The 25,511-nt window shown below is 38.4% G+C and overlaps 1 protein-coding gene across 3 annotated transcripts in view; it reads right to left on the bottom strand.

Moving 5' to 3' along the window:
* Positions 1 to 815: 815 nt before the first annotated feature.
* RASA2 (RAS p21 protein activator 2) overlaps positions 816 to 25,511 on the bottom strand; it is a 62,525-nt gene continuing 37,829 nt past the window's right edge. For 2 of the 3 annotated variants that reach the window (XM_042457507.1, XM_042457508.1), the window contains exons 13-24: positions 23,240 to 23,314; positions 22,070 to 22,193; positions 20,447 to 20,553; positions 17,835 to 17,921; positions 17,671 to 17,748; positions 16,290 to 16,363; positions 14,194 to 14,300; positions 13,142 to 13,224; positions 10,618 to 10,826; positions 9,321 to 9,424; positions 6,240 to 6,429; positions 816 to 5,262 (exon numbers count right to left, since the gene is read on the bottom strand). In XM_042457507.1, the coding sequence (XP_042313441.1) occupies positions 5,106 to 5,262; positions 6,240 to 6,429; positions 9,321 to 9,424; positions 10,618 to 10,826; positions 13,142 to 13,224; positions 14,194 to 14,300; positions 16,290 to 16,363; positions 17,671 to 17,748; positions 17,835 to 17,921; positions 20,447 to 20,553; positions 22,070 to 22,193; positions 23,240 to 23,314 (1,395 nt within the window). In that variant the 3' untranslated portion in view covers positions 816 to 5,105. Of the gene's footprint in view, positions 5,485 to 6,239; positions 6,430 to 9,320; positions 9,425 to 10,617; positions 10,827 to 13,141; positions 13,225 to 14,193; positions 14,301 to 16,289; positions 16,364 to 17,670; positions 17,749 to 17,834; positions 17,922 to 20,446; positions 20,554 to 22,069; positions 22,194 to 23,239; positions 23,315 to 25,511 lie in introns of all 3 variants that reach the window. The other variant, XM_042457509.1, reaches the window with a different exon arrangement.

Here is a 25,511-nt window from a genome sequence, read left to right as displayed (position 1 = left end):
ACAAAATCAAACTTGTTTTATTTAAAGAACCCAGAAAGCTATCCTGCATTTCAGTCCCTCGTATCCACTCACAGCAACTGAGCTGACTATTTCAGATTAATATTTTAAAAATTATTGTAAGCCCTCTTGAATGCCATCTTTGGAGAAAGGCAGTATATACATTAAAGAAAGTAAAAAAGTAAAAAAGAATGTTTTTATATGAATAATCTAGGTGTTCTATATTTAACTGAAAAAAACCTTCTCATATTATACTCATAACCAAAACCTAGCATTGCCAAAATTACTCGTGCCTGTGATGTGAGCCATAAGGTTTCAAACATACATATTTCTTATGATTTTTTTTAAAAAAAATATGGTAGCTTTAAAAAAAGGATGACCAATATTTCAACATCCAAGTGGTGATACATTCATGTCTACATTTTCATCCAATGAATTATTGAGCAAAATGAATGAATCATATTGGACTATAATGAAGACTACATGTTTGTAATGGTATCTGAATGTGTAGTATTCATACAATTATTTAGTGAGATCCCTATGAAATACTGGACAGAAAAAATCACTGTGACAGTGGACTCCACAATGGCCATAATCTCTTTAAGCTGCTGCAAGGTGTCACATTCTTTCCAGCCTTCTCAGTGCAATCCACAACAGTGCTCCCCTCTCTAAGTCCAGGAAACACTACAGGGTACAATGATTTGTTGGCATAAGCATATTTATATTGACTTTTAAACTGTAAATCTAGATTAGTTAAAATTAGGAAAAAGTATTTGTAAAGCCTCTTTTATTTCTATTTGGGGAAAAATAACTTTTTTTTCATCTCACAGTTAATGTATTATAGTTAATATTCACAGTTATGCCATTCTCCTTAACAACTAAATGTAGCTTGATATTGTATTTGATAGGTTGCCAGTTTACAGTAAACATCTAATAAATCTGTATTTTCAATCTTTTAGCCAGCTGGCAGAGCAACCTGCTTCTAGTATGTTTGATGGTGACACAAAAAGCCTTTTAGTATCCACTGCAGACGAGAAGCTTTATCTACATTTTAAAGTATTTGAAAATGATCAACACATTAAAATTGGCTCCAACATTCAAGTTCAAAACAATTCTACTGAACTTTAATACATCTTTTAAGAAAATAAACTTTAAATAAAATACATTCAATACATCATCATAACAAATTAAAAATACATTGTAAAATTTATATGTCAACCAAAGTTAATTGTCAAGCAGTCTTTATTTCAACTCCTTTGAACATTTAACACTCTAATGTACAAAACTTAATTCTGGATTATCTATTCCATTTGAATTATATTATTGCCAAAAACAATTGCACAGGCAAGGCTAGAAATATCCCTGGCACCTGATCATGTACCAAAAAGCGCTGATATTTATGTGTGGAATTTGAACTGTCTTTCACTCCTGCTCACAGCTGTAAATCTACACAATATGGTACCTTAATTTCTGAAAGTGCACTACCTCCCAAAGAATGGTCAGGTTAAGTGGGTATTGGATAAAAAAAAGGACAAACAAGATTTACTAATAGAAATAACTACTAAATGTTTGGAAACATTTGCTTCTGTGCCAAAAGGTCCACTTAACATTTGTAGAGGACTGATAAAAGGTAAAACATACATTTCAGAATCTGCATGAGGAATCTAAGGATGCTCTATCTTATTATGGACACGGTTCTTAGGTCTCCTTTCCCTAGATTAGTATACAGCTTGACAGAGCCCTTTGCATTTCTCCTTCTTCCCAAATGTCATGCATCTGTATTATAAAATGAATAGTGCCAGTCACTAATTACAACAGAAATTCAGTGTACCCTTCCTGTCTAGAAATCCTGTAAAACACTTGAGGTAATGCAGGTAAATATCCTAAGCAGAAGATGAACGAATAGGAGATTTATCCAAGCCTCATCATGTAAAGTGTGTTGTGTGTTGCATGTTGCAATTTATACAGTATATGCTCAATGAGAGAGGGCAAAAATGACATCATCATAACATTTTGTTTTGCTGTGTAATGAACCTATTTCCATACATGAAACTGTAGAGATTTCAAAACCTCATTTTTAAAAAATGAACCAGGTAGGAATGTATGAATACATGAAGATGATGCAGCGACTGAGACAGTAATCCCAATTTACTGAGTTTTACATAATCTAATATAAAGATACATCTTTCAACACTATTGTCTGCAAAGTGATGGCCTTCAACACTGAGTGTCATGCTTTGTTGACTGGTACAAGTACAATCACAGAATTCACGATTCTAAAAACAAAAAGAGTGAATTCTTTCAGAAATACAGTAACAGCAACTAGAAGGATTAACGGAATGAATACGGAAAATATTCTGTGGCACTTTAAAAAGTAAGGTATTTCTGTGGCATTAATCTTTCATGGGGAAAGCCCACTTTGTCAAATGCAAAAACAAAAAGAATGACAAAGCAATGATGAAAGTGGTACCAGAATTGAAGCTCTCAACAGTTGAATATTTGTATAAGGAATGCTCCAGAGTGCACCACGTAAGTAATAGTGAACTTAATTCTCTAAGAATAGGTACTTTTGTAACCAAAATGATATCCTCCACACACAAGGAGCAGTGATGGCATGCCAAAATAAAAAAAGAAAAGAAAAAAGTGCTATCTAATACAGATACACTTTTCAGTGGGCTTCAATTACCTGCAACCCCACTGAAGGAATATTCTGTGGACATCAAGCAATGCAATGCTGTCAGAAAACCAGAAAGTATACTCCTTCATTTTCTCCAACATGAACATGGACATTCAGAATGCCTCACTACAGAAGTGTATCCTTATCAGTCTAACAGCAGTTTTGAAATTCTTCAGTTGTTACATTTGTGAAGAGGAGAAACAAGTACAAAGGGGTTATATGACTTAAGCTTCTAGTCTCTACTTTTGTAGACGCACAGCTCTGAAATTCAGCTATGATTTCTGCACTAGGGAACCTCTGCAACCAAGGGTGCTCTCTATGTGTTTTAGGATCCCAACCTTCCAGGATTTCAAATTGCATGTTTATTCTCCACAAACAGAGTCACTTCACTACTGTAGATTTTATAATTTAACTTACATGCAACTAATATGAGCATAATGATGTGTGAAAAGCTAAAAGTACTGAAATAATATAGAAAATATGGTTTTTTACAGTCATGTGCAAATTGTCAGCCTTCTGCATTGTCACATCATGAACAAGGCAGGAATGTATTACTTCATGAAGATGACGCAAAGACTGAACTGCAGAATGTAATGCAAATACTTGTGAACCATTTTCTGTCTTGGTTACTGGAATCTCCAAGACAATGTAATAAATCAACAGCTTTTAATTTTTATGCTATATCTGGACACAGCAAATTGAAACTGTTGTTGCAGAGGTGTGGGGAGAAAACACATCTCCTAAGCCCTGCCAGTCAGACCAGTCAAGGAAAATCCTGCACTGTGTTTCTATCCCCTTCTTCCCCTGCTTTCTGTAAATGTGAAGGGATTTACTACAGCAGTTCTTGGGCTGCCTTAACTTCCACTAACAAAGGTAAAGATGGTAAACTTAGATAATTTATCTGATTAGTCTCCTCTCTGTATATAGTACACATCACACTTGAACACCACATATAACATGAGACTTAAGAATTATAATCTAGTTTTAGTTTCTTAGACTTGTTTATACCTCAAGTGTTCTTATCATACAACCTGTGTCATTCGTTCTGTTAGTATTCCATTCTGGTTTCTATTCACACTGCTTAAAACCCATGCATTACAAAGTTAACAGCTAAAACCACACATCCAATAGAATGTTTCTTGAACAAAGGTTCCCTTTTCACCATTCCTCATGGCAAGCTAAATTCAAAACTCATGGAAGTATCAAAAGCATTTAGTGACAAGACATGGATATTAGCTGTTTCAAAAGATGTCCTACTCAGTGCATTCGTTTTTATGGTGGTACAGAAAACTGTTTAATCCTATACAGAGGTTGTTGGTTTTTGTTTGCATTTTCTTAGAGGAGATGCCATACTAGTAGCAGTTGATGTAGTAAATCAAGCAGCTTTTAACTTCTAAATTTCATTTCAGATTTCTTTTGAATAATTAATACATTATCTATAATTGTGGCAAATAATAATAACAGAATTGTTAAAAAATAAACCAAAAAGAATGATGTACAGATACCATGGCTGTGATTACAGTGGAAATATATCAGTTTTAATAGTGCTCAGGAAATTGCTCCCAAGATGAGGTTTTTTAGTACCACATCCAATAATACTGATTAAAGGAAGCTTATCCTCTTCTCCCAAGTGATAATTTGTTTCCATTAATTAGATACAGACACTAGCCAGCCCATCAGCACTAGAAATATATCAACATGGCAAGATAAATAGCTTCTAAAGGCAAAGCTAAGTCCAAAATGTCATCTGGCAAGTAAAAAAAACAAACACCTAGATATAAAAATGTTCACAAAAGCATTGTCTTAAGCCACAATAGTGATCATTCAACTGATCATAATGTTTAGATACTACAAAGTATCTAGAATTATAATCTGGGACTATCCAGATATCTAAAGTGCTTGGAGTGATTTTTAAAAACTTGTTGTAATTAGATGCGACACATGTCCAGTGTATAACTCCTATTGGTTGGGTTGTTTTTTTTCATTATCGGTAGGTATTACATTATAATCAACCAATTATTTCTGTAACTGCATGAAAAAGTTGTACTTCTGAAACAGCCCTGATTTCCAAAAAATAAAATAAAATAAAAAAATATAATAACAGGTTGTTTAAGAAGACAAAATACATGCAGTGGCCCCATGTCACTCCTTTCACTACTCACTCCAATTGTAAACAAGATGCATAGACTCCCTGACTTGTCCTGCTTTAGTAATATCACTTAAATAATGTATCACTAATTGTTAATGTACATTTAACAAGTACCACCATTTTTTCTTTATAAAACATCTACTGTAGGTTCAAAAAGACAATATTAAAAGTGGCTGTGCGATGAATGTAAAGCTTCAAATCTTTCTGCCTGTTGAGATTTCTTTTGCCAAAACTCACTGTCCACAAAAAAAGGTACTGATGATTCACATATTAAACTGATGATTATCTTGGCAGACACAAAAATCCCTTTTGCAGTGGTACGTATTTTCCTCCCTTAGAAAGCTTATTCCTTGATGTTCCTTCCAGCTCTAGCAGCTTTGCTTTCTTGCATCTTCTGGAACCTTTAAAAGTTCTGAGCAATATAGAAATGCTTCTTCCACTCCAATAAAAAAGTAAAAAAAATTAAAAAATTAGATTCCCCAGCTGGTCTTTTTTCCTATTAAATATTAAATAGATTGTGAGCATAATTAAATTCCATGTAGGGTACATTCTTAAATATTCTGAATCAGCACAGAACCAAAGAAAACTACTTCAAGAGATGAATTCTTCCAAATTCATCTCTGCTGCAGATTAGGAAATTTTCCCAACAATTGGATTTTCTCTGGAAAAAGAAAGAAACAGAAATCACATCTACCATTTCATGGCAACAGTGCCTTAAAAATTAGGACAAATACTTGATTTTTCCACTTGCAAAAGTAGCTATACTTCTTAATCATTATCATTTGCAAAATTCCTGGTGCAGTCCAGCATTAACCACAAACTTAAGCTACTTTGGATTTATATCATTACTTAACAAGATTATTTAAAATTGGTCATGCTCCATTAGAGAAGGATGAGGGTTCTGCTTCTTTGAGATGTTAAATCTAGTTGCTTACACTGAATCTCATTTGCTAATTTACTACCCGCTCTTCCAGTCTGGTGAGATATTGTGGAGCTCTTTACAATCTGATTTATTCCTATCAGCCTCAATAATCAATTGCCCTCAGCAAACCTAGTTTCTTCATTACTTACCCCCTAACTCCAGACTGTGTGCCAACAGGCTAAAAACACCAGTCCCAATACAGATCCCTGAGGAACCCTACTTCTTATATTCCTCCACTGCAGGAACTGACCATTTATTCTAATTGTATGCTTCCTCTTCTTTACATGCTAAATATTCAAATATGTGAATGCTAAGGTACAATTCATTTTTTTTACAAACAGGGCACGCTTGCATAATTCATTTGATAACAATTTGTTTGATAGGATTTCATACTGTATAAGGCAACTACTTGGTGACAGAATAACATTAACATACATTTTAATTTTGTCAGAAGCCAGAGCTATCCTTAAAGTAGAAGTAGCTACAATACTTACTCGCTGCCATATTTAGCACTAGATGATCGTTTCTTTTGATATCTGTCATGATGTTCATTCAGATCTTCTACAACAGCTATTATTTGTTGAAGAGTTTGAAAAGTTGCTACGGAGTCTTCAATTTTGAAATTAGAATAGTCATCTGGTTCTTTCCGTGGACCTTGATAGACTGCTATACTTCCACAAGCCTCTGGAAACATGTAACATATTATTAGGGGAAAGAATGTTACTGTGGATGTCTGTTTTTATCTGACAGGCGAGAAATTAACATCCAGTAGCACACAGTACTGTATAGGCAAAGATTCTGTGGTTACTTATGTCTGTTTTATATTGGGATTTCTAGCTCCACCTACCAGCGTCTTCCATAGAAAGCTATTAAACAGAACATTAGAAGTCTGCGAGATTAAACAAATAAAATTAAGGCAGGCAGACTAGCTTTGTTCCCACTGAAAGGACACAGACTCCTGTAGTATGACAGTTCCAGGCTAGCAAAAAACCAGTCACTTGTGAAGGCAAGGATGGAAGTCCCCTGTATACCACATCACAACAATCTTACAATCTTCATCTGACTGAGACTTTCATAAACAGGAAGTAGCCCAACAAGTCCTTATTAGGATAGGATGGTAGTAGCTGCTACCCTTCTCAAAAAGGTAGACTAAGCTAAGGGCATACTATCTAGTTTGCAATGTCTAGTGAATACACCAGGGGCTACGTTTCCACTGCCTTACATACTTTAGGTACACATTGCTAGAAAAAAAATCATGACATGTATTGGTTTTGAGATACACTGTATGATATAAACTGCAGTGATGCAAGCCTTTAAATCACTACAGTTTATAGCTACAGTTTAACAAGTAGTCTTCCTCACCAAGAAAGTGCTGGTGGGGAGAACACGTAACTGCTCTGTGTCTCTGAACAATGATGTGCTACATATACACTCGTCCCCCGGGTTACGAAATTAATTCGTTCCGCCGCCATTTTCGTAACCCGGAAGTCTTTCGCAAGCCGAATTGCCATAGGCGCTAATGGGGAAAAGCCGCGATTCCGTGCAAAATGGCGCCGAAAAGCACCAAAACTTTTTTCGCAAGCCGGAAAAACCTTCGTAACCCGGAATTATTTTGTATTATTTTTTTTTTCGTAACCCGGAAATTTCGTAACGCGGCGCATTCGTATCCCGGGGTACCACTGTACAAGTTTTAATGGTTCTGCGCCCACCCAGTGTCATGCCTGCTTCATTAAGATCACTGTCCTAAAAGAGAAAGGACACACCGTGAAGAACAGCAACCCCCTCTGCTTTCCAAAATGCAGATATTATCTCTGATCAATTTTTCCAGTTCCAAGATACGCTTGGTTCCTGTAAACTGCCTTCAAGAATGGCAATTTAAGAGAGATATACAAATGACTGAACTCAATGATTTAAAAGTCTGTATAGTTTTGATTACCAAGTGATTTAGCCTTTCTATTACAGGGAAACTGACCCTGTCAGAGGGGCTCACAAATGGCTTTTGAAAACCTGGTTTTTGCAATACCAGCTTAAGGAAGGGCCAATAAATAATAACTGACTCGAAATTTCTTACAATGGCTTTTCTTCATGTTTATCAGAAATCCATGCCACTGAAGAGTCATTCTGAGATACCTTTCTACCTTGTCATCTGCTCTAAGCTTTCAATAGGATATTGTCCAAATATGAAAACGTTAGAATTTCTTGTTTCAAATGTGCCACCAACAGAATCAGAAATTTCATAAACACCCTTGGCCCAACAAGCCAACTCTGACTTGTCAAGAAATGTGTGCAGCTGGTACACTAGTTTTAATTGTGCAAATGAATTCCTGGCCACAATCAAAACCTTGGCATCCAGCCTCAGAGCCAAGTTCAGATGTATAATGCTAAGATTTCAAGGGGAGCACTGGCTGAATCCCTGTTTCCTGATCTGCCTTGAGACTGTCCAGGAAAAACTTTGTCTTGTCTGGAGTAGCTTTCCATTTTTTTCACCCTTACTTGATCTATTACTGATGGTAGACACTGGTTTAGTACAAAAACAGCTTTCCTGGAATCAGATGGAAAGAAGATAGAATTGGGTGTCATCAGCACACTGGTGACAATGAACTTCAAAACTCCAATGACCTCTCCCAGCAGTTTATTAAGTTTATTATTAAATAGCATGGGGGACAGAACTGAACCCTGTGGGACATCACAGGCCAATGGCCAGGATGTTGAACAAGCATGTCCCAGGAACACCTTCTGAGTTCACCCTTCCACGAAGGATCAGAGTCACTGTAAAACACTGTTCCCAAGTCCTGTCCCAGAGAAGTGAGCCAGAAAGATACCATGGTTGATGGTATCAAAAACTTCTGAGAAGTCCAGCAAAACCAACAGGAATTCTTTTCAGATGGCAATTATTCTGTAGCCTTTCTTTTCTATCTAATTAAATCCACTTTATATAACTCCATGCTAATTGTAGTAGTACAGTATCTAACTTTAAACAGAGCTTGGATGGGCATCCTGAAGGAATGCTGCAGTTGTGTATTCCTGCATGGCAGAATGGGATGGACTAGATCGGTGATTCCCAAACTCTGGTTCTCCACTATTTAGAGAGATCTTGTGGCACCTCTGAGGCTGCTTGGGAGGGGGAGGCTGGCAGCATGGGCTTTTGTAGTTTTAAGTCTACTTCCAGTTCTGTGTCCAATTCAAAAAGGATGTGGACAAGCTGGAGTGTGTCCAAAGGCAGGCAACTAAAATGGTGAAGGGCCTGGAAACTATACCCTAGAGGAGAGACAGGGAGACGGGAATGTAGAGCTGGTTTAGAGGTGATATGATAGTCCTCTATAAATATTTGAAGGGGTGTCATGTTGAGGATGTTTTCTGCAGTTCCAGAGACTAGGACCCAGAACAATGGATGCAAGCTACAGGAAAAGAGATTCCACCTCAACATTAGGAGGAACTTCCTGACAGTAAGAGCTATTCACACTCCCTCCATTATATGAGATTCTCCCCCTCCACCTAAAGAACAAAGAACCAAATAAAATAAAATAAAATAAAAATTTGCATTTCTATTCCTTAATGAAATTTTATATCAGTACCTTCCATCTTCTGCAGCTTTGTCATATTGATGGTAAAAAGTGAATAGATTCTCTCAGTTTCTCGATCCCCATCAATCTCTATTTGAATTTCAGCAGGCACACCTCTGTAACCAAAGTTTAAAATTATATGTTTCTAGTTGGAGTAACTTTTCCTCTACAACAAGTTCAGATTATGGATAATATAAAGCAGCTCCCTGCAAATGCAGGTGTACCAAGGACCTTCCTTCTATTCTTATAACTTTGCTGCTGACAAGGAAATGACCTCCTGAAAACAAATGCTAAGCTGAAGTACAGTACATGTTAGTAAAGAATAAAGATTGAAATTTGTCGTTCCAATTTTGAATCTAAGACCAATTCACACTCACTTATTTATGCAAGATTTTCCTGTTCGGACCATTTATGTACTGTGAAGTCATATATTGTACACCTGAAATTTCCAGACTTAAGCAATAAATATTTGTAAATAACAATAACAACAACAATTATATCCCACCATTTCCCTGATATAGGAACTCAAGACAGCTATCAACCAATTTAAAACAGTCAAAATTAAAAATAATACAAAAGCATTACAAAGTATAACATTTAAAAAACAAATTTAAAAGTTAAAAACAGTACACACTAAATATATTTTAAAAAAAAAAACTACAGTGGTCCTTCCACATTTGCTGGGGGTTAGGGGTGAAGGACTCCTGTGAATGTGGAAAAAAAACGCAAATTAAAAAAAAACACTATTCTTTTAAACTGAGATAATACCTCTCTAGGCATCTCCAGGTCCTCCAGTGCAACTCTATGGTCAACATTTTCCAGACGCTGATAACATAATCATGCTGGAGGACATATAAATACCTAGAGAAGTGTTTTCTCTAGGAACTTCTAGATTCTCCAGCACAACTCTATGGTCAACTTTTGGCAAAGTTGCACTGCAGAACCTAGAGATTCCTAGAGAGAACATATAACCAGTAACTAAAACCACAAATAATCAAATCTGCAAAAGTCATAGTCGCAAATATGGAGGGCCACTTGTATATAAAAACCTAAGTAATCTATTATTATCTAAAATAATATGGTAAACAAATTTGATGACTATTTATAAGACTATGGTTTAAGATTTAATGATTTCAAAACATAAATGGAACTAACAATTAACCCTAAATTAAAGCACAAACTTTTCGATATGAGAGCATAGTAATGAGTAGGTCAGAGAAAAAAATTACAAAATCCTGATCTTGGTTTTATTTCCAAGCACATGCATGCATAAACACACCACACAAACCTCCTTGTAGATGTTACTTACGCTGTACAAGGTGTACAACCCGCAGAATTCTCTGATGTGGCCTTGCAACAAAGCCAGTTCCCATTTAGAAAAGCAGATGGATGATAAACACTCAGTCTCTTTTGGTTGCACCTGCTCACTCTACAGAGAGCTTCTATCCACTCACTAGCCTCGACACAATTATTTGCCTGCACATAGAGTGGCTTTTCAATATGTATAACTTGAAACATCTGGGGAAAAAAAAGCAATTCTTTTCGTTCACAAAGCAACTAAGTTCAACATTCAAGAAGTCACTTTGAATCCTAGTTTGGGAGAAAGGTGGGACATAAATCCAATAAATAAAGTTCATTTAGAGGACATTAAACGACCAGACATTATTTTCTTCACTAGCTGTCATGTTTAATCATTTTACATGTTCTGTTCTGTCAGTGGCACACTTGTACTCTAGCATTTTCCAGATGTTCTGTTCATGTTCCCACCACATACTTATCACACTTGCTTTTCTCATCCAAACCAATTCTTATTCTAAGCCAGGAAACAGCTTCTCAAAGAGTCCATGACCCTTCTACTTTAGCCTGGATTAAGAGAAATATAGAATCAGGTCTAATGATTTTAAGCTAGAAGAGGATAGATTTCAACTGAACATTAGAAGGAGCTTCTTAACAGTAAGAGCAGCTTGGCAATGGAACCAACTGCCTAGAGTGGGATCTCCTTTTCTGGATGTCTAGAAAATAACCTGCTGGGGACAGTTTAGTTGGAGATCCTACACTGAGCACAAGATTGAAAGCAATGGCCTAACAAGGCCCCTTCTATCTCTCTGGTTGTATGACTGTTATTTAAACAGCAGTTCTTTGCAAGAAATAATCATTAAAAAGAAGCATCGGGGCAGTATTTTCAACTCAAAAGTATTCAAAGCTCCCCCAAAGGTGTAGCATAACAGAAGGAACCCTCCATCTACCATGAACAAATTCATTATTTAATATAAAGGTTCTCTTTTAGGGTGGGGTGGGGTTAGAAACTTCTTGTATCAGCAGAACACCTAATTATTAGCCAAGATACAAAGATATGGAGCACCAATATATCACTGCCAGCACCAATCCACAGGATATGTTCACTCCATACAATACTGTACAGTCTGCCCTCCCCATATGAGAGAAATCCGTTGCGGACCCCCGCGCATGGGGAAAAGAGCGTATGCTCAAGCCCCATAGGAAATAATGGGGTGCGAGTACATGCCCCATTATTTCTGCCTGGGCTTGCCTTCCGCGTGAGCTCAAAGCCGCAGAAGTCAAGCCTGCCTATAAGGAGGGCTGACTGTACATAAATTCAAGAAAGTTCTTCATGGATCAGGCACCTCAACAAAGACTATTGGCCCAATGCATGCAGCAAAGGCATTTAGAAAGGCAAATTTTATCTGTCATACAATGTCTTATTCATGGATATGTTTTAAAAACACTAGTGAGGTGTCTCTTCAGATAGTATAGCAAGGCTTTGTGGGGAACTTTTTTTCTGGAATTATAGCACTTATTGGATTTTACTGCAACATTTTAGAACTCTATATTCTTGTTCTAAAGGCCTTAAAGTAAGTGTACAGTCAGCCTTCCACACTCAGTGTTAATTATCATAGATTTAAATATTTGTGAGTTTGCCTGAAGATGGACAGGCAAGTGGGTGGACACAGGATATGGGAGATGGTCCTAAGGGTCTCCTGCTATTGCTCCTGCCTCTAAATGGTGCCTCACTGGATAACACACCTAGTTGGGCTCTGCCTCCTCCTGACTGCCTCCCTCCTTGTCAGGTGAGTCTGCATCCTGGTTGCCTGCTAGTCAGCCAGCCCGCAACATATCAGTCTGCCCAACCCTGTACTGTCCTTGGCTCTGCTGATTCCACCCACACAGTCTGGTCCCTCAGCCAGCCCAGAGACAGCACCAGAGGAGGGAGGGAAATGGCTTCACTGTCCGTGTATCCCTCATGGCCTCCCTGCTGCTCACTCTGGCCACCTTCCCAGGCTCCTCCTCCCCGCTCCATCTAGCACATTCACATGTGTCCTGGTCATAAGGGAGAGAGGCAGGGTGGGCAGGTGGAGGATCCCAGGCCAGGGGCCAGAGGAAGCCCACTTGGTACCATGGCAGTGGTGGTGCCCATCGCCTTTCACTGGCCATATCTATGGGAGGAGCCTAGAGACATTCAGTTTTCCCACTTTCATGGGGGTCCTGCATGCCTAACCATTGCAAATGTGTAGGGCCGACTGTGTCCTTAAACATACAGTGGTACCTCGGGATACGAATTACCCAGCTTACGAATTTTTCGGGATACGAAAAAATCCCATAGGGATTTATTGTTTCGGCTTACGAAGGTTTTTTCGGGTTACGAAAAAACCCCGGCGCTGTTTTAAATGGAGCCGCGGCAGAGCCGCGGCTTTTTTTCCATTAGCGCCTATGGCAATTCGGGTTACGAAGGTTTTTCGGGTTACGAAATTAGCCGCGGAACGAATTAATTTCGTAACCCGAGGGAGCACTGTACTTCAAAAGTAAAGCTGACTTACATTTTTCCTATTAAACGCACTCTCATCAAGTTTTTCCACTGCAAGGACGTTTTTGATTGGAATGGTGTAAATGGGTTCTTTATCTGCATAAATCAATAATAATAATATAATTGATTTATATTCCATATTTTCCTGGAGGAATCAAGGAGGATTACAGCAAAAACTGTAATAAATACAAATAACAATAAAACCACATTTCAAAATCACAATATACATGATGTAGGGAGAATCATGTCCCTAGCTTAATATCCACCACTACTGGCAGGTGATATTATAAGGACAAGGGAGAGGGGAAAGTCTATGGGCTCCACTAAATAAAGGAGTTCATATCGTAACAACAATATGCCACAGGCTCCCTTCACTACCACCGTGTCACTGGTGCCTTTCTCACAGGCAAGCTTCCTCTCAAACGGCTGAGCTGGAGTCATGTTCCTGGGCTCAAAGGCCTGTGAGCTGGCCTTTAAAGTATTAGGATAATAAAGAAGATAAATTTTTGGGTGAAACACTCCATCTTTATAAAGTGGGAATGCTCACCTTCTCATTTTAACCCCCCCCCCTCGAAGCTATTGGAAAATGCAGTAAAGAAAAGCATAGGGCTGCCTATTTTGTAGGGCCATATACAATATCAACTTCACCCTTGGCAAGCAGGAAGTAGATTTGGGAACACTATTTGACAGTCAAGGTAATCAGAGGTGGCTGGTAGTTCCATTTCTTTGGGGCAACAAATCCATGTTGAGTTTTACAGGAACTACTAAAGATACTAAACTTTCCTGCCAAAAAATAGCACATATAAAACTCATCCCGATATAATGCCCCAAAACAATGAAGCCACCAGATGTCTCTAAATGCAACTTTTAAAAACCATAAAATATGAAAGGTTAATTATTTCATATTTAAATATAACAATAATAGGTTTTTTATTATTATTAAATATGAACTATAAGACAATATCCTATCCTTCTCATTTAACAAAAAAGCACAGTTTGCATACTGTGCATTAGAAAAAATGTAACATAACTTCAAATGCTAGTCAGAAATTAGCACTCCCATACCTTGCTGCTTGTGGTATGTCAACTCACGACTTGTAAGGCAGAACCAACGCTTCTTGAAATTCTTTTTCCCAATCCGAGTTCTTCCTTGTGCTCTTTTGTACATTTCCCTGTGCAAAGAACACAGGAGAGTATTATACAGAGACATTTCTAAAACATGAACAAGAGTTTCCCAGTTAATTCAACTTAGATATTGAATTAATGAATCCATCTCTAGTTCTTTAGGTAAATCAGTCATTTTCAATACAGAAAAACAAATAAAATACCCAAGTTTATTAAAAGGTTAAGTTTGTTGGCCAGAAAGTAAGTGTGAACATCCAGATATATTACTGAAAAGTGATATAGTCAAGGATGCTATTAGGAACACAATCCAGCTAGAAATTAGAATAACACACTGAGTATTCTTTAATCAAATTGCTTGGGACCAGATGTGTTCAGGAATTTGGAATATCTGCAAATACATAATGAGATATCTTGGAGATGGAACCCAAGTGTCAACACAAAATTCACTTATGTTTCATGTATACCTTATACAGGGGTACCCCGGGTTACGAAATTAATTCGTTCCGCCGCCGCTTTCGTAACCCGGAATACTTCGTAAGGCGAAAAAGCCATAGGCGCTAATGGGGAAAAGCCGCGATTTCGTGTGAAATAGCGCCGAAAAGCACCAAAAAATTTTTCGTAACCCGAAATAACCTTCGTAACCCGGAACAGTTTTTTTGAATGGATTTTTTTCGTAACCCGGAAATTTCGTAAGGCGGCGCATTCGTATCCCGGGGTACCAGTGTACATATAGCCTGAAGATATTTTTTTTACAACATTTTAAATAATTTTATGAATGAAACAAAGGTAAAACAAGGTTTTCACCTTGTGAACAGGAATTTGGAATATCTGCCGTTGCCATTCTGAAGTGTCATGCTGGCATACAAACAATTTTGGATTTTGGAGCATTTCCAGTTTTCAGATAAGGGATATTCAACCTGGATCTCCACTTAGCAGATTTTTAGCCTTCTGTATTACAGTCTGGGACAGCAAGGTGTATAGCTCACAAATAAATTTAATTCCAAAACGTTTTTCTTCACTTGTTTTCTTTCCCAGTGCTAAGGAATGCCCTTGTACATACTCTTACATTTTCTCAGAAATTGTAAACAGAGACTAAAGGGAAGCTTCTATTAGCTCTAAGCTTGAAATCTCCTTGTATTGTTTAATGTACAGAGGAAAAGAAAAGCCAAAATTTAGCTAGCCTCTTCGTACAAGACTCCTTTACAAAACAGAAAGGTACAGACAATATATAATCGTCATTTGAGGAAGGTATTATAAACCTGTTTAAGTTGATATAACAACAACAATAATGATTTTTATTTCCTGCCTCTCCCTGCGGATTGAGGTGGGATTACCGCAATAAAACAATTCCATATAAAATACAGTTAAAACAATGACATTACTATTAAGATGTTAAAGCCCACGGAGGGTGGACTCTTTCCCCCCTGCTGTTTTGGAAAGGGTGGCTTAGACACCAATCAGGTCGTTTCCCAGAGAGGAAAAGAGCCCCTTGTCCATCAGGAAAAGTGAGGGGACAGAAGTGAAGCTGGGGCCTGGATCAAGGGGGGGGGGGGGGTCAGTCTGGACCAGCCATCTTCTGTGGACGTTCCCTTTGCCCTATATCTGGGCAGAACGGTCCTCCTGGGGCTCACCTTGACCACACAACAGAGGAAGAAGGGCCTTCTTGTTGAGCAAAGCTCACTTTCTCCAGCGCCATGGGTTTTTAAACTGGTTCTGATCCCTTTCTTAATAGGTTCTAGCTATCTGTCCAGTTCTTTCTCTCTCAGCAAGTCATATGCTTTGATTGAGAGTTGCTGCATGGTAGATTTGGGTTGTACTGGATGACCCCTTGTGGTCTCTTCCAACTCTACAATTCTATGATTCTATGTTGAATGAGGTTCACACATTAAGATTCATAGCTACTGCTTCAAAGAGTGTTGACACAAACAGTTAGGTAAACAAAAGGTTCTAGTCTAGTTAGATCAAAAAAGATCTACCAAAAATGTATTCAAGGGAAAAAAAGCAAATCCATATACAGTACTTGGCATTTCAGTTACCCTTCTTTCAGATGCACTGGCTCACTCATGACACTTGGTTCTTTACTTTCACTAGATGACACTTCATCTAAAAACTTAAGATGGAGAACATATTTAAATGACTGTTTTTGAAATTCAATTACAATTAAAAAGCCATTAATGAAGAACTGAGTTCTTATTTACCGAAATAAATTTACAGAAATATGTACCACTTTAAAAACTCTGTTTCCACATTTTTCCTGTTTGATATAAAAATTGTGTAAAATATTGATTTTTAAACATCACAATAAATGTAACTTAATAAAACAAGTGGGGTGTAAAGACTGGCATGGTGAAGCAGATATACAATAATACCGCCTCATGGCCTTATCCACCCAACTATTTTCAGAATTAAATTAGTGTTACTCAAACCTTTTACCCTTGGGATCTCCCTGTACATCTCTATGTTGATGTTGCATCTACCCCCTCAATTTAGTACATGAATAAAAATATTTTATTTAGTGTGCATATACTCATATGCACATTCAGGTACAGTTGGCACTTAGTATCCACAGGAGTTCCATTCTGGACCCTGAAGATGCCAAAAACCATGGGACCTCAAGTCCTATAGTTCTTCATGGCGACTCGCAAATGCAGGTATGGGGCCAATGGGGCTTATCATTCACAGGTGCTCAAATCTGTAGATGGCAAGCCCACAGTTGAGACAGGTGGGCTTTATATTCATATTTTAACATTTTATAAGGAAATAACATTGTACAAATTAGAACCATATTTTACAGTAAATTCAATATTTAATTCAATGCATGTGTAAATTTTACACATAAAAAAGTCTGGGAAGAGGAGGAGAAGGGATCAGGGCCTCTAAGTGTTGCGCCCCCCTTGTGCAACTCTCACATCTCCCCTGGGGGTTTCCGTCCCACTATTAAATGATGTAGTATGTCCTAAAACTAGGGGTGGGGTGGGTGGGTGTATCCTCCAAAACCATATGTGAACTTCACAAGGATCCTCCTACCCACCTCAAATGAGGAATTGTCTAATTTTCAACTCCAAAATATTTGAGGACCATTTTGCCACGTTTTCAGGTAATTTCTGGAGGGTATTCAACATATTTTAGACTAGATAGGCGTTTTTCTCTCAAACAGGAATTGACCTTTCTGTTTGTGAAAAAAAGGTCCAGCCTAACAAGAGTGGGACCCTTCCAAGGTGCTATGGGGGTATTTTTTTCAGGCTTCAAACCTAGGATGGGGTGGAATGCATGGACTCAAATGGCTATGTGTGGCCTTCTGGTACTCCAGAAGAGACCTGGGCAGTTCCCTTCCCCAGCAGGCCCCATGTTGATTCTAAGCTTTTTGGGGAACAGGAGGAACAAATTTTAAAGCCAAGTAGTATGTATATTATGTACCTTTTTGACAGCTTCAATATACTCCTCTTCCTGAAACATTTTGAAAAATTCACACATAAATGTCTCCTTGAAGCTTGACTGAGGAGAGAAAATTGATATACCTCAGTCAGCCTTAACAAAAGATATAAAAAGCAAGCACAAAATTAGAAAGCTGTAACACTTACTAGTTTGCTTTTGGACAAACTTCCCCAGCTCCCCAGTGTCTGAATGGCCTTTGATATAAGAGTTAATGTTCTTGATGTCTGTGCATCCTAAAAACATTTAAGAAACAAGTTACTTTGAAGTTACATAATTCAACTGGCCTAAGAAACAAGTCAAATGTATCACAACTGTTATCCAAGGATTATAGGCGTATCTACTAAGCACTTGGCTGCACAACTCTCTAATACAATGGTTCTGAAACGTTGCTCTTCCAGTTGTTTTGGACTGAAGTCCCTAGAAGCCTCAGCCATCTTGGTCAATAGTTAGGGATTCTGGGAGTTGAAGTCCAAAACACTTGGGAGACGAGAGTTTGGGAATCACTGCTCTAATATAAGCTTCACTGAAATAACAATAAGACAAACCCGTAATGTGTAGATGAGCAAAAAACTTCTTGTAGTTGTGTGCTTTCAGGTTGTTTCTGACTTATAGTAACCCTAAGGCAAACATTTCTTAAAAATACAGCATTGGTGCCTCATGGATTTAATGGCTTGAAATCTACCAGAGGCCTGCCTTAATGGAATGTGTGTGTGCGTGTGTGTGATGCTTTCTCCCTCTGCAGTCACTGGCAATATTCCTATACTGCTCTGGAAATAACAAAGAAACACATGTTTTGTTCTTAAACACCCTAAAGATTGTCATTTACAGAGAACCCAGTGTCTCAACAAATTAGCTGAAGGCACATCATTGCCAGTTCTAGACACAAAACTTCTTTTGCTAAAAAAGAATCTGAAATCTAAAGAAGCATGAGAGAGATAGTTTAGTGAATAGGTGAAAATGAGTAGATATGCACTGTACAAACATGGTGTGCTGGTAAGGAGTGGAGCAGTGAGTGGGAGAGGGCCAGGCCTTGGTGGTTGGCTTTTAATGGGGGTCCTCTGGAGGGTGCCTTGGGTCTGAACTGAAGCAGACTCTCTTTGAGGCATGTTGGTCCAGATATAATCCAGTTTGGGACCACTTTAAATGCCCTAGCTCAGGGCTAGGGAATCCTGGGAACTGTAGTTTGCTGTGGCCCCAGAGCTCTCTCTGATAGAGAGGGCTCAGTGTCTCACAAACACTCCCAGTTGTTCTAATACTATTATTTTGTTTCCTAAGGCAGGTTTTTAATTTTTGTTTTAATTTTTGTATACTCAGTATGTACAGCACTGTGCAGATTTACTGCACTTTATAAATAAAGTTTAATAATAATAATAATAACAACAACAACAACAACACTAAAAGCACAGTGTTCCAAGAACTGAAATGCAAGGGTTTCACTAAGCAATACCATTTAGTATTTTCTAACTGAGGGAAAAATTTGTTGCCATAACAAGCATCATCAACTTAAAATAGGTTTGATAAGAATTCAACATCTTGGGCCAAGACATTTGCTCCACTATAAGAACATATGAAGTGTGCCCAGCTATCCACTGGGAGGTTGGTTCCAGCTCTCCCTGTGGAAATCAAAATCTGTGTGTGTTTGTCCTGTTATATATAATGACATAGTAAAATGGTGTCCCTTATATAACAGGGCAAAATCAAGGTTTCCTTTTCCATTTTGAGATTATTATTATTGTGCACATACTTTGACTATGCACTGAATTTTTCATAACAATCTGACTGAGAACAATCTGACTACAACAATGGAAAAAAGAACAGTACATGTGGATCAGCCAGTGGGACCACATTTCTGTGTAAGAAGAGGTGTGAAGCTAATATGTTGACTGCTGCACATATTACAACTTGTAACCATGCCATTTGACACTGAATCTGTAGGTTCTGGGGTATTATCACTAGCTTATGGTTCATGAGCCACGTGCTGAGGTACACTGCCTAATTATTATCACTAAAAGGAGGAATAGCAAATCCTCCCAACAAACCTTCTATACCTAATTTATTTATCATTACATTTGAATCCAACAAGACTTGGCACTTTGGGTCAGTTTTCTTGCCATCAAACCAGAAAGAACAACCTAATCAGAACAAAACCATGGACTATACCTCTGTCTTCTGAGAAATGAGAGACAAGTTAGAGTGCCAAGTCCTGCCAGGTCTAGCAGGATAAAGAAACTATGAACAAAGGCTCCATGGTTTATTTAGCTGCTTCTGCCTGTAAAGCAGGAGTGATTGCCTAGTGGGCACTAGTAAGTACACCTATTCACAACAAACCAGAATTCTTGGTCCAAATTAATTTCCAAAATTTTACTGTACAGTAATCGGGTGGGGGAATGGAAATGTGTTTGTGTTTTAAACCAAGTAATTGTCATGAACCTCCCCTTTAATTGCTGTCTGTAGTTTTGGAATCCCTTTAGGTTGTGGGAAATGCATCCAACTATTGTATGATATGGGTCAGAGTGAAAGTTATCTACACACCTGATTTTCCCCCACCTGCAGGTTGTCTAATTGCAAGTACTTTTGCACATGGAAATAGTTCAGAATGTTTTGCCATTTAGAAGCTGTACACTAGTCAATTAAAAAATTCAGACTGCCTCCATACTCTCAATTCAACAATGCTCTGCTGTAAAAAGATTGGTTTCTATATACATCCTCCTAACAAAGGTGGCCTACAGAGGTTGAACATAATGTTAGCAAAACTTACTGGATGGTGGGGTCGTAAATGGAAAGTATGAGGCGATACTACAGCTACAGCAAAGAAACGAAGAAACACAAAGCTGCTCACTGCAGAATACTGTACATGAGGGTCATCTGCAGAGAAAAACCATGATATGTAAAATGTATTATAACTCAGTAGGAAGTGAAGACAGTGAAAAAACCTTAGCAGGACCAAGTCAGTAGGAAAAGGGCTTCTCTTCTTTTGCAGAATAGAGAACTAGCAAGTAGCATGAAATGGAAGTGAGGTTATGATGCAAGATGCTTTGTTATGAATTATGAGCCACACATCAAAATTACTGCACACAAATCTGGGTTGGATGGAATACTAATTTATGGTGTAGAATTATATGCTCATGTCTTGGCTTTGTGTTTTCTCCTCTCCCAGCTCCGGTGAAGCTGTACAGTGACTGGAAGTTTCTTTTTGTTATAATTAACCATTGTTTACTGTTATGTCCAAACCCAAAAAGCATGAGTAATTTCAACCAAGGTTTAAGAAAACAAGCCAGTGAAGTAAACCACAGTTTAGTGTTCATTTCTTTAAACTGGTGTGGGGAAGTGTGGCCTTCTAGGTAACAGTGTATCTCAACTCCCAGCATTCCCTAAAACTGGCTATGCTGGCCAGGGCTACTGGGAGCAGTAAATTAACAATACCAGGCAGGACACAATTTCCACATCTTCTTTAAACCACAGTTAAGCACAGATTTTCCAGGTTTGGACACAACAAGGAACTCAGGTTTGTTTAAAATGGAGATTAAAAACTTCCAGTCTTCCTCTCACAATCCTACCAAAGGATGAGATGCAAAAGCTCCCAAACAGGAAACCTGTTGATGTAACCTTAAACTGTAACTTAGAATTATATTGATATATGGCTGCTATAAACATTGTACATTAAATGTACTATAAATTCTGATGCTTTTCAGAGTACAACTATTTAACTCTTTAGAAAGGGCAATTCTACTTTTTAAAACATGTAGTATGTATGTTTCATACGTTATATGTAACCAAATGCTATTCAGAACAACACACAATTTAACACAATAGTAAGGGAGTTCTGGTGGCATAGTGGTTAAATGCCATTACTGCAGCCACTCATTCACAAAACCACAAGGTTGTGAGTTCAATCCCAGGCAGGGGCTCAGGGTTGACTCAGCCTATCATCCTTCTGAGGTTGCTCAAATGAGTATTCAGCTTGTTGGGGGCAATTAGCTTACAGTTATAAACTGCTTAGTGTGGTATGAAGCAGTATATAATTGAAACTGCTATTGTTATTGCTAACTCTTTCTTTTATTAATAAGATTTCACAGCACCTTCTGTAATTATTTTGTCTTTTTGAATCTCTTACTTGGCACTATGTTATATAGTGTAACAGAAATGCAGTTTTGCTGATGCCAAATATTCACTTAAGTAATTCATGTATTTTGTATACTGTCTACAGAGTATTTACAATAAATCCAACAAATCCATCAAAGAATAAATTAATCCAACAAATTCAGTTGTTGATTCAGCCATTTCAGTTATTTATGACCTTTTTTGTTAGGTGCCATCTTCACAGTCTTCAGACAGACTTTGATCATATTAGATTTCCTGCAAAATACCCTGACACACTTACTAGGGAATCTTTCAGCAGCCAAGTGTCTCAGGGAACAAAACACATCACACATCAGTGTAGGGCAACTTATACTTGACTGTACAACAGTCTTGAATACTTTGTCAACGTAGTAGCGCAGGTTTTCCTGTAAGGACAAACAAATGATTTCAAATAGTCAAGCCTTTTCTCTCACCATTTTAATTCTATAGTATGACACAGAACTAGTACCTGTGATTTCATTTACCCACCTCCAATATATATACACACACAGCTGCCCCTCCGTTTTCGCAGACTTGAAGTTCGCACCCCTCACCCGTTTGCAGGTGGCAAACAGAGGGGACAAAACGGGGCGCACGTCAACATTCTGGCCAATGGAGCTTGAATATTGGCGATTTTTCGTTTTCACAGAGGAGGGGTCAAAAACATAGGGGCGACTGTGTGTATGTGTGTGTGTATACTCTCTCTCTCGACTTTTTTTTGATCCTCCAGCATAATTCTATGGTATGCTTCTGCTGGAAGTGACCATTCAGCCATATTGGAGAACCTAAAGATTTCTAAAGGGATTCTCTCCATGCATTTCTTGGGCCTCCAGAGCGATTCTATGACATGTGTCCATCGGAAATCATTCATTTCAATAGGGTATGCTATTATCTGCAGTTTCACACTTGCATGGGAAGTCTACGAACCTATCCCTCATACATATTGGGGTCATACTGTATTTATGGAATCACAGAAACATAGAGTTGGAAGAGACCACAAGAGCCATCCAGTCCAACCCCCGTCATGCAGGAACTCACAATCAAAGCATCCCCAACAGATGGCCATCCAGCCTCTGTTTAAAGACCTCTAAGGAAGGAGACTCCACCACACTCCGAGGGAGTGTGTTCCACTGTTGAACAGCCCATTATAATACAGAAAAGTGTTATCAACAAATTAGCATATTATGGTCTCCAACTGCCCATATAATTAAAATCTTTGAGAACAAGACAAGTGTAATCAGATGCTTTAATGGCTAACAAAAGCCTTACTGGTACATGGAAGGAGACTGAAAAAGTTGAAGAAAGTAGATTTCAAATTTTCTCCTTGCTGCTGAAATTGTACAGCAGTAACTGTTAATATTCCAATGACTGCATTATCCAAAGTTACTGAAATGCCCCTCATATATCCATTGGACAACATCACAAAGCATACCTTGTGTACTTCTACATTATCTGCTTCTTTCAGTTTCAAGGGATCAATTTCACAAGGTTTAGGATTTTCACATATCTAAAACAAGAGTAAGTCTTATATAAGTAGAGCACAATTGTATGTTTCCTCAGATATCAGTTCCACAAAATTCAATGAGATTCCCTCCAAGGTTCAGTGTGGATTGGACTGCAAGTATGGACTGGTCTCTCTTTTTTAAAGAGAGATAATTTCAACCAGGCTCCCCCCACTTTAATATATTTCAGTATGCTGTGAAGATACTCCCACTGTAGGAATCTACTTACGTATTACCGTAGATAACACTGTTGATAAATGGTTTTTTGCCTACTGTAGTATTGGGCTCTAAGTGTAAGACAAACCAAATAGTTTGTAATTTATCATTCTACAATTGACATTAAGCATCTGTTGTTACTAACAGGATGGCGGGACCCTTCCTTTAGAGTTTCTCCTACTGCATCAGCTCCTCCTACATTTTCATACTGCCAATAGTTCACCACCACATAAAATAAGGGCAGTTAAAATACATGGATAATGCTATCCCTTATATCACTGGAAAGTTTCCATGGACCATTTTATCATCACAGTGGCAGTTTGGCAAATAGGTTTGTATGTCAACCATTTGACTGTGCACATAAAGAGAATAACATGCAGATTATCATGTGGACAACCTCTATGCCAGTATTGCACTGTTCTGCTGAAGAGATTGTTTTTAAAAATGCTTGGCAAGTCCTTGCCATATTTTATAGGGGCCACATGGAGCCCCTGCAAAATGTATGTGCTCTTAGAAATTAAAGTTTGCATCTGATACATAAGAAATAATCTGAATACTGAGTCACTGGGTAATATTTCTGACAGCACTGTTCATTGTACTCCTTAACAAAGCTCAGTGAAAAGCACTTTGTTCCTTTAAACTAATTTTAAGGAAAAGCATCCAGACAGTTTAGATAGAAAGAAAGAGACATAGTGGCAACAGAATTTGCAACAGGCTAGCGGAAAAGGAAAGCAGCAGTGCTTGTTCATGGACTATATACTATGAAGGGTCTGGTATAGGGGGTTCTTAGGCTTTGGAAACCTAGTGTCTCAATATTGAGCCTTTATACTGAATTGATAATGAAGATTATGATTATTATTTTAGTTTATTTTTATAGTGCTGTAAATGTACACAGCACTGTACATACAAATGATCAAATCAATAAAAATGAAACCTGCCAATGGCATACAATCTACAAAATACGTATAAAACAATAGGTAATAATATAAAATAAAATTGGTTAAAATAAGCAGGCAACAATTAAAAACAACAACATCAACTATCCAATCAAAGATCAGATAGATAATCACACAGTACCTGGGAACGCTTCCCTGAACAGGATAGGCTTCAACTCAGATTTAAAAGTGGTCAAAGAAGTGATGACCTGTGTTCATTTGGGGGGGGGGGGGGGGGAGGGTTCCAGGAGTAAGGGGCAGCAAGTCAGAAGGGACGAATCTGGGACGGGGCAGTGGAGATCCTAGGCTGGGACAGCTGACCCTGACTACTAGAATGGAGGGTACGAGTGGGAGTGTAAAGAGAAAGAAGTTCAGATAAATAAAGAGGGGCCAGCCCACACAGGGCTTTAAAGATCAACGACAGAAGCTTATACTGAATACAGAAGGGAAAGGGGAACCAGTGAAGGGATGATAATAAAGGAGAAACATGGTCAAAGCAGCAAGTGGATGTAATGATGCGTGCCGCTGAATGCTGACTAGATTATAAAATATATTTATCCTATTTACAGACTAGAATACATACCTGGGCCAGCGTGGTGAAAGTCTGTGTGTGTGTGTGTGTGTGTGTGTGTGTGTGTGTGTGTGTGTGTGGAGTACTCCTTTGATGGTCTCCATGTTCAGAGACCAGGAGGCTTTACATGTGGTGCAGGGCACCAGAATGTGGAATGTGATGGGAGCAGGGTCATAGGCTATTTAAGGCATGGCTGGCCCTTCATTTACCTCTTTTGATAGTTGCAAGGTAAGGCTCTGGGATGGCCTCTAAAGCCCCTAGGACCTCAGAGGCTGACTTGGGTCTTGAGAGGGAGTACCCTGGACTAAGAGCCAGCAAGATGTGGTGGTTTGAGTACTGGACTCTGGAGACCAGAGTTTGATTCCCAGCTTGGCCATGAAGCCCACTGGGTGACCATGGGTAAGTCACAGGCTCTCAGCCTCAGGGGAAGGCAATGGCAAACATCCTTTGAACAAATCTTGCCAAGAAAATCCCATGATA

Source organism: Sceloporus undulatus, chromosome 3, assembly GCF_019175285.1.
Source record: "Sceloporus undulatus isolate JIND9_A2432 ecotype Alabama chromosome 3, SceUnd_v1.1, whole genome shotgun sequence".
Classification (NCBI taxonomy): domain Eukaryota; kingdom Metazoa; phylum Chordata; class Lepidosauria; order Squamata; family Phrynosomatidae; genus Sceloporus; species Sceloporus undulatus.
This window is presented reverse-complemented; position numbering and strand designations above follow the sequence as displayed.